This window comes from Scheffersomyces coipomensis (assembly GCF_036884675.1).
Source record: "Scheffersomyces coipomensis strain NRRL Y-17651 chromosome Unknown DFJ63scaffold_1, whole genome shotgun sequence".
Lineage (NCBI taxonomy): Eukaryota > Fungi > Ascomycota > Pichiomycetes > Serinales > Debaryomycetaceae > Scheffersomyces > Scheffersomyces coipomensis.
The window spans coordinates 1,899,969-1,909,904 of NW_027042892.1; the positions used below are offsets into that span (position 1 = coordinate 1,899,969).

Below are 9,936 nucleotides of genomic sequence, written 5' to 3' on the forward strand. Positions count from 1 at the left end.
TTTTCCGTAAAAAATAAAATTTATTGCAAATATCACCACAAATCTTTCTATTTCTCAACACAAATTAGAAAACTAGGGTTAATCTTAATCGAATCACTAGATTTAAACTTGATCCATCACGCAATGCAATGAATTTTAATATATAATTAACCTAAAAAATAAACTTGTAAACAAAACTGAAACAAGGTTTTAACTCAAAAACACACCAAATGGTTCACAAAACCAAAAAAAAAGTAGGTTTGATAATACGCGCTGCATGATTTTGCAGTAATTTACATGGGAATGCAAATACCCTCTACAACGCTACAAACAACCCCATCGAACTAGGGAAAAAAACCTGATTGAAGATATATATTATTTTCTAAATTGATTTTTAAAAATAACAATCAATTCGTATTTTTAATAAAAATATTATTTATGATTCTATGGTTAGTATCATCTTTTTTATTATTGTGGATTTATATATATATGATTATTTTTTGGGAATGGTGAAATTATTCTTCTAATTCAAATTTACCAAATGAATTAACTAAATCTCTAGCCTTTTCTTCATCATTTAATTCCAACTGTTGTTGTTTGAATAATTTATAATCAACATTTTCTTGTGGTTCTGAGCTCGGATTCAATATTTGTTCTTCTCTCTTTATAGGAGTAGATATTGAGGTGGCTGTGGCCGATGAATATTTTCTACTTGTACTACCGGATCTATACGGTGAATAATTATTATATTGAGATATAGAACTTGAGGAAGGTGTTCGATTCATAGGAGGAGGTTGATTATAATGTTGAAAATGAGGAACTTGAGGTAATTGTGCGGTTGTCGGTATACCAGGAGGTTGAGGATTCGGTTGTGGATTGTAATAATATGGATAGATAAAGTAAGCTCCAGTTGCAGGAGAAGACATCATTGGCGGTGGTGGTGCTTGATGTAATTGTTGTGGTGCAAGTGTTGGTGGTAAAGGTGATGAACTTTGACCTGATATTACTATATTTGGAGGAGGCATATTACTGTTGGCGCTTCCAATTGATGGATTTGGTAAATTACTATTTCCATAATAATACTTTTGTTGAAACAGATTTCTTTCAAATGCAAGATTACTTATGATTGATGATCCATGATTATTATAACTATTCTTTCGAGATGTATTTCCATATGATTTAGGGTTATAATTATAATTCCCACCTTGTTGAACATTAGAAGGAATCACTATCTGAGGTAATATAGCAGGAGGTATATAAGATGATGGATGATTAAATAGTTGTTGAATTAAATAATTATTAAATTCAGGGAATTTATCATACCTTACTGTTAATGATCTACCTTCAAATTCTATGTTATCAAAAAGTTCAATTAATTTATTAGCGGATTCTTTATTCCCGGTAGTAACAATTGCGAAACCTCTACTTTTAGTAACCATCCCCTGCAGTATAACATCATAATTTGAATCTTCATTTGAAGAATTATGAATTGATTGCATCGGTATTTCAACTCTCAAGATAAATATATTTGATTCAGGATCTAATTCCTTTGATTTCGTGATGAAAAACTTTCGTAATGAAGCCCACGTTGATGTATATGGTACATTACCAACAAACAATCTTCTAGGGTTCACCTTGATATATTCTGTATTCTCTTCATTTCGAATGATCATAAATTCATCATCATTGGATTGATCAGGAAGTATCACGTCTGAGTCTGGTTTTGATAATGATGATGGGGTATCTTCTTCATTTTGTGGTGCCAATTCATCAAACGCATATGGTTTCCCAATTTCTTCACCTTCATCTTCATCTACCTTTTCTGGTATATCGAATTTAGGATCGAATTCATCAGTAGTTTCGGTTTCATTATCATGGGTGATAGTTTTAAACGGAGTTAGGGAATCAATAGGAGATTCTGATGTAGGAGAATTTGATGAAGATGAATCAAAACTTGTTGTTTTCAATCGATTATTTGCAACCATATTCATTATAAATGGTGGGACTGGTTGTTTGATATTAGTATTTTGATTATTACTTAAATTTGAAGAGATTGATGAAAATGATGATGAATTACGAGCACTTGTAAAACTATTATTTCTTGAATTTCTTCTCGTAGAATCAAATGATTTTGCCGATGAAGAACGACGAGATAAATATTGACGAGGAGGAGTTTGACTTTGATAATTAGGTATAGTCGTACCTTGATATATATGACTTTGCATTTGATTTGCATAATTATAGTCGTATTGTGGTGGTGGTATAAGGGGTGCAATATAGGGTGTATTTTGTGATTGATTCGCATAATATGCATTATAATAAGGGATGGATGGAGTAGTTGGACCCAATGAATTACTTGAATTGTTTCGAGATGATAAATTTGATGATGACGAACTTCGTAATTCAAATGAGGGACTACTAGCAAAACTAACATCCATGATTTTATTTAACCATTCATAGCCATTTAAAATTCCAATTAATCGATTACAAAAAGTCCAATCATTAACTTCAACCACGGCTGAAGTGATAAGTTTCTTTGATTCATCATCATCATCTTCAGCCTCATCATCAGTACTACCATCTTGCTTTGTGGCACCATCTCCTATTGAATTCTGAGTAAAACTCACAATGTCAAAACTGGCTGAAAAACTATCGGAATCAAAATTAGTTTCAATGATTGAATCAATCAATTCCTTTAAATTATCACTCGTTATGGAATTGGGTAGATTGGAAAAGTATATACTATACGTCGCTATAGATGGACGATTTTTTATATTAGCATTGGTACTATTATTAGTAGGAATTCCTTGGTATTGATAGATTCCAGCAGGAAAAAAAGGATTAGCATTTTTATTAAACACAGGGTGGTGATGATTTTGATATTGGGATGGATTCAAGGTCAGTTTCAATTGATTTGACCTACTAGGATTGGCATTGACTTCAATTTTATCTCCATCAGATGCTAATTGACCAGTATCACTATCATTAGTTGACATTTTGTGTTACCACATTCACTCACAGTAGCAGCACACCAACTCTTTTTAAAAGGCAGAACCGTTTTTTTTTTCTTTCCTTTATAAATTAGTTTCTTTGAAAAAAAAAAAATAATAAATAAAAATAAAAATAAAGATTTCAAGCTAAAAAAAAAAAATTAGAGAGAGATTTGTACCGTACAGAGAAGAATGAAATGAAAAAAAAGGGGGGGCGGTAAATCAAAAACGGGGAACTTTTATGCCTTTGTTCTTCACTGTGGAAATATGTTGTTGATACCAACCTTTAGAAATCAATTGGTTAAAGCGAATGAATGACTCAACCTAGATGGATCTTGGTAATAGTTTTGAAAACTTAGAATGGAGAAGCAAAAGAAAAAGGAGGATATTTTATCAGTAATTCTTAAATTTTTTAAACAAAATCACACAAACAAACAAACAAACAACTCAACCTTAACAATGTGACCTCGTTAAATTTTGATTTTCCTTATTTCTTTATTTTCAATGATTTTTCAATTTAAACTACAAACCTTTCGGATGTTTAAACATATAAATATGTCTGTTAAGCATATCCGCTATTCGGGGGTGGAAGTTTATCACTGAATTATAGTTTTGAGTACATAATTAGACAGCCACTACTAAACGATAAAATTTTTGGTTGTAGCGGAATTTTCTAGGGAGAGGCTGAAAAAAAAAAAATAATGGTAACGTAAAAAAACAAAAGTTCACACCGTTGCCAGGATTTTGTGACATTTTGTGTTAAAGTTTTTTTTGACTCTATCCCCTAATGAAACGCTGTAACGCCCGAACTTCCAATTCCAACTCACCCCTCAGCACTGAATGGGAAAGACATTCCGCTAAATGACAAGAATATAGTTATAATCTTACTATATCATTTCTGTTGTCTTGAACGTAAATAAAAACTAGGCTGATTCATGCTGTCTAAACCAAGTTGGATTACATTAAGACCTCAAAAACAATAGTGATTAGCAGTCATATAAATTGACACTGCATGCAAATTTTTCTTAACTCATGTATAGAAATAAATCAACTGAAACTAGTATACGTACGTAAATCAGCCTCCACTATTATTTTTGACTACAACACTTATTTTGTGCAAATTTAAATTATAAAGTAAAATATTATATAATTAGCCCCACTTGGGGTTATTTTCTTATTTTCTGTTTTCTTTCTTTCTTTCTTTCTACCTTCATTTACGTTGTCGAGAAGAATAATTCGTGGGATCTATTTTATAGTTTTTTTTTTTTTATTTTCTAAAGCATTAACTCTAATTTTGAGCACTTCTATTATCTCTTGATATTATACCAAAACACTGAACTTAGCTTGATAACAAATATCTCTACTTTTTTTTTAATAAGTTTGTACATATCACTAAATCAAAATTAAGAAATATTATTATGCAAAAAAGACAAAAAAAAAATTTTTAGTAATTAGTTAACTCGATTAGGCCTAAGTCGTTGCACTGTGCTTGGGAGTTAGTAAATGTGAGTTTATTATTATTTTTTAACAAATTTTTATTTTTAATTGCATTAGACGAAAGTAAACAGTTCTTGACATTCACTAATTCGTTTGTTTGTTTTATCAGTTTGTGTGTAATACGTCAATTCATTATCCGTACTGCCTCTCTCTCGCTTTCTCTCCAAGTCTCTCTGTGTGCCTCCGTATTTTTGATTTTCTGACGTTTCTAGACTTAGCCTAAATTCAATTCTTTGTTCCTTGTCATTAAAGATGAATTTCATTTTAACTTCAGGTGAACCCGTTTTACATATGAACCACGTCCCTTAGATCACATTGGCTAGGTTACTGAATATATGTCACCTCTCTCCCTCTCTCCCCATCTCTGTTACATTTAATTATTTATTTGTTTATAACTAATTTCTAAATGTGGAGTGAAATCGAGGGGCAATAATAATAAATTTTTATTGAGAGAGGTCACAAAAGCTTGTAATTTCATATTTAAGAGTGATTTACATTCTATAATATTATTTCTATTATTGACTCTTATATATGTAGATAAACAATTAGATATATATAGATATGTCCTATGCATAAGAATAAAGTTTTGATGGAAATACAAAGCATAATTCATTTCGGAATCAACCTTAAATCCCTACAAGGTTCTAAAATCATCTTCACGGCGTGCCTAAAGCCGCAATCAAAACCTTTGATTAGTCTGAACCCTTATAATCATAAGAAAATGACAGCAAGAAATCAATATTGAAAATTTCAAATCATTTATAAATAAGTTTCATTGTTTAGAAATTTATGGTACAAAACTCAACTTAGTCTTTGAGAACAAAGAAAAAGAAAATTGTTTACAATCCTTTCGTTCGTATTTGAAGTTTATAAAAATAGTAAAAACAAAATCAATCACAAAATAATTTTCGGGTGGTGGTGGTGGAGGGAGCGATTTGTATGCAGGTCTAAAAATGATGGATAAACAGTTTTCTTTTGGTAAGGAAGAAGGGCTACTTAACCACCAAAAAAATAATAATTGTTTTTTTTTATTTTTTTGATTTTATTTTGGCTTTTTTTTTTTTAAATTTTGTATAGCAGAAAAAAACATTTTTGCAACTGAGCGAACAACATACAAAAAATAAATTCCAAACAGAGCGGAAAAAAGATACCAGTCAAGTGGGAAAAATGGTCTATTGGTAGAAAAAATACCCATTTGGCGGCTAAATTTTAAATTTGTTATATACCACTTTTCTTTTTTCCATTTACAACAAAGTCTAAGTGATAATCATTTTTTATTATTATTATTATTATTATTATTATTATTATTATTATTATTATTATTCTACAATCTTCAAACTATAGTTAACCTTTTGTCAATAACTTTGATATGTTCTTTAAATTTTTACTCATCTGCATTATTATTATTTTATTGTTGTGAAAAGTCTGTTGTTCTATCACAAATAGAGATCCAGGCATAGCGTTCTCTAGTTTGATGTCAAAGCGGGTAACATTTAATGAAAAAGTCATGACTTCAAATAATGATATATTGGCATTACAAACTGAAAAAAGGGGCAGTTTATCTATTGCAACTAGATGGAATCAAGTAATCAATAGAAATCAACAATTTCCACTTCAAAATCAATCACAATCACAATCACAAATAACTCCTCTACCAATTGTTCTCTTAAATCGTGATGTTAGTGAAAGACCTCTTAGATCATCTCTACCAAATGAACAGGAAGATGAAGAATCTGAGCATGAAGAGATTCGTATGAAAATACCTGATGACATTCCAGAACAAAGTAAGGATCTACCTGATTTTAATAATATGAACTTATTCTGGTATTGTTTAAGCTTATCGGTAACCTCTTTCCCTCTTGGTTGGGATGTTGGAACTATTACAAACTTAATTAATCATCTGAGTTTCACATTTCAATATCTATCAGGTTTTAGACTTGGAATTGTTGTATCCAGCTTTATATTAGGAAGTTTGATTGGGTGTTTCATATTACCTCCTCTTAATAATAAATTCACTCTAAAATTCTTAATTCAAATTTCATCCATTATTTATTTATCAGGAACTTTAATTGAATGGTTCTTTTTACAATTGATTACCAATTTTTGGGGTTATATTATTGGAAGATTGATTTGTGGAATTAGTTGTGGTTCTTTAGGTGTTTTAGGACCATTGTATATGAATGAAATCTTGATTGTTGGATTTAAAATGAGGGGCTTTTATTTAAGCTTATGGCAAACATTTGTTTGTTTAATCATCTTGTTGGGAAATATTCTTAATTATTATCTAAACTCTTATTCATTGAATTTAATTTTTATTCATCAAATAATTAAAATGATATTTTTCTTAACTCTTAATGGATTAATGTTTTTAATACCCCATTCTCCAAATTTATTTCAAATAAAAGGTAACATGAATAGTTTAAAATTAATTTATTATAAAATCTTTAAAGTTAAACATCCAAAGCAAATTAATACCATTACTCTTTATCATAATAATCAACTTTTTAATGAAAATGATATGAGTAATAAACCAAATATAGGATATGGTGAATTATTTAAGAATTATCCTTATAAAGTCTTAAAATGTTGTTTGATCATGGCATTTCAACAATTAACAGGTATAAATTATTATTTTTATTATGGACCAGTAATCTTTAAAAACATTAAAATTGCATTTATTTTAATGAGTTTAGCAAATCTTGTTGGATCATTATTAAGTGGACCAATTATTCAAATGTGGAATATAAAATCAAATTTAATTCTAAATTCAGTTTTGATGATTATAATTATGATTTGTTATAGTTTAATTGGTCAGTTTACTTCTGAAATCTTGCCTCTTATAATTTTAAGTATTTTATTCATTTTTTGTTTTGCTATTAGTTGGGGTCCAAGTACTGGTATATTAGTTAATATCATTGCCAATAATAATTCAAAGATACTTTCTTTAAGTATTGGTATGAATTGGTTAATCAATTGGATTATAACCATGGTTACACCATCAATGATTCAACTCATTCAATTCAATTATGGTTGGGTTTTTGTAGTTGGTTTAATAACAATGACAGTATTCATTATCATATTTATACCCAGAAATATCTTACTTAAGTAAAAATTGATTGATTCTATTAATATACATTATTTCTTTGTTTTTCTTATTTTCTTTCTTTCTTTTCATTTATTCATTCATTCAATCATAATTTTGTAGATTAGATTTATGCTTAAACTAAACTCTATGATATAGTTTCATTGTCACCACTTCAAAGTAAGCTTTGACAATTTTATTTTCTATATTGTACTTAAACGCTTTTTTTTATAGTTTTATTGGGGGGAAACAGGGAAATAGAGGTTGATTTTTCTCAATCATAATTTTTTCTTTGTTTTTTAGCAAAAGTTTAAACAAAATCAGAAAAAGCTTTTGACTTTGAAAATGATCATGAAATTATACAATCAACTTTTATCTGTTTTTACATTTCATTTTAAGCTTTATATTTGATGCAAGTCGGCGACTTCGCTGAGTAGATTCCGAATTCCTCATTAAAAATTAGTGATTATATCATTCATCATAACCAATGATGATACTATCACCAGATACAAGCATTCCAGATCAGTGTGATTTTCTTTTTAATTCCTGATTTGATTTATTACGAGATTTCTACATCCCTGAGAAATGCCGAATTGTTTCCCATTTTAGTGGGTAAAAACAACTTTTTTATTGTATATTATTTTTCTGATCCCCAATTGGCAAGAAAGAAGTTAAAAAAAAAAAAAAATTCATTTATCACTCAGTCTCTTTTTTTTTTATTTTTTTTTTATTTTTTTATCTGTACAATATTTTCTGCTTAATAATTGGAATTATTTTTTAATTAATTTGTATTATTTTTTTCGACTTTTCCTGTTCAGAGAGCTTTTTTTTTGGTCTCGGTGCCCTGGCCTAGCCATAAATGGTTATCCTATCAAAAGGGGGTGATAGAATTGAAGGTAGAATAATGTAAATTAGTTGCTATAGGTCAAAATTCAGGTCGTGAGCGCAGGCAGATTCTGTATCGTCATGGATAATTCCTTTTGTTGGTGTTATCATGCAGATTATAACGTTTTATGTTTATGATTTGCTTGTACTTTTCCATTGCTTTTTCGTTTTCTTTTTTTTTTTTTTCTTTCTTTCTTTCACTAATTTTTTTTACTGTTTGTTTTCTACTCCTGATTTTAGTACATTACTAAATTTAGCCTTCTAACTTTTCTCTTTGTTTTATATTTTTGGTTACATATGACTTAAAAAAACTTAAAAGTTAGAATTTTAAACGTACGAAGTTTTGACCTATACATAATCTCCGTACATGATTTTAAGTATGTGAATAAAGTTTTTTTTTCCTTACCCGCTTTATTAATCGAACAATAACATTATGCAAAAGTTTAGTTTTGACCCAGGAAAACGGAACAAATTTTGAAAAAATAAATAAATAAAATAAATAAATAAATAAAAGTCAAAAAAAAAGGTATCAACTTGGCGTACATTATTAGGTATGAAAGTCTTCACTTCTACATATTGCTGGGTTGATGCCATTGCGAAAATCTCTATTATAACCACATTACTTGGTTGTCAGTCTCAACGCATGTTCAATCTTTTGTGGTTAAGTCAAGTGAAACCGAAGCAGGTACGGAAAATAAAACACAACCTAAATAGTGTGAAAAAAAAACACTGACAATCAAAATTTAAAATTAAATTGAGTTATGGAAAAGACAAAAAAAAACAATTCCGCTCCCTGCCTTGGTGGAGGGCGGAAATGTCTTTTCGTGAATTTTGAGTAGGGGGTGGCAGAACCATGAAAAATCCCATCATGGGAGGTTGTGCTCCTAACAAAGAATAAGAATTAGAGTTAAAGCGAGAGATAGACCTAGTTCACAAACCACGGATTGCAACTTATTAATGGTTAGGACGTCAGCGATAATCTGAATTTGTAACCTATTATAGCCTCTCTTTTTGTTCGGTAATCGAATCGAAAAAAAATCTGGTATTTAAACCACCAAAGCTTAATTCGCAGTACAGTGCTACCTTACACGTCATAATACTCCCCGTTTATTTTGATTATAAAATAAAAGTCTTCAATTATACGTAAAATTATAATTATTAAGAAAGCCAGGATCATATGAATGCTCTTGATAACTATAGTCAGTTGTTACATTTCCCACCTCAATACTAGCTAGGGGTTAAGTAGCCATATTAAGAAAATAAAGTTTTAGGCAGATTTCTTATATATACCTGTCCTTAAAGGCGAAACTTTAATGACTAAAATCTTAATCATTACTATCTTGGTTTGAATTTTCTGAAACTGCTGCTGCTGTTGCCACACACCTTGGATAGGTTGTAATAATCACAGTCTTTCAAGTCAATATACCTGCGTTGTTACCAAACCTTGCATTACAGCTGTTTTTCTTAGTACATACCATATAGCATTATCACAGTTTTTCACTT

The 9,936-nt window shown here is 29.6% G+C and overlaps 2 protein-coding genes across 2 annotated transcripts; one reads left to right on the forward strand and one right to left on the reverse strand. All coding sequences in view use genetic code 12, as the record gives it.

The window, feature by feature from the left end:
- Positions 1–494: 494 nt before the first annotated feature.
- DFJ63DRAFT_333162 (uncharacterized protein) lies at positions 495–2,975 on the reverse strand (the record flags this gene model as incomplete). Its single annotated transcript, XM_064907809.1, has 1 exon — positions 495–2,975. The coding sequence occupies one exon, from the start codon at positions 2,973–2,975 to the stop codon at positions 495–497; it is 2,481 nt and encodes an 826-aa protein (XP_064765022.1).
- Positions 2,976–5,973: 2,998 nt separating this feature from the next.
- DFJ63DRAFT_333163 (uncharacterized protein) lies at positions 5,974–7,575 on the forward strand (the record flags this gene model as incomplete). Its single annotated transcript, XM_064907810.1, has 1 exon — positions 5,974–7,575. One exon carries the CDS (start codon positions 5,974–5,976, stop codon positions 7,573–7,575), a length of 1,602 nt encoding a protein of 533 aa, XP_064765023.1.
- Between the last annotated feature and the right edge of the window lie 2,361 nt (positions 7,576–9,936).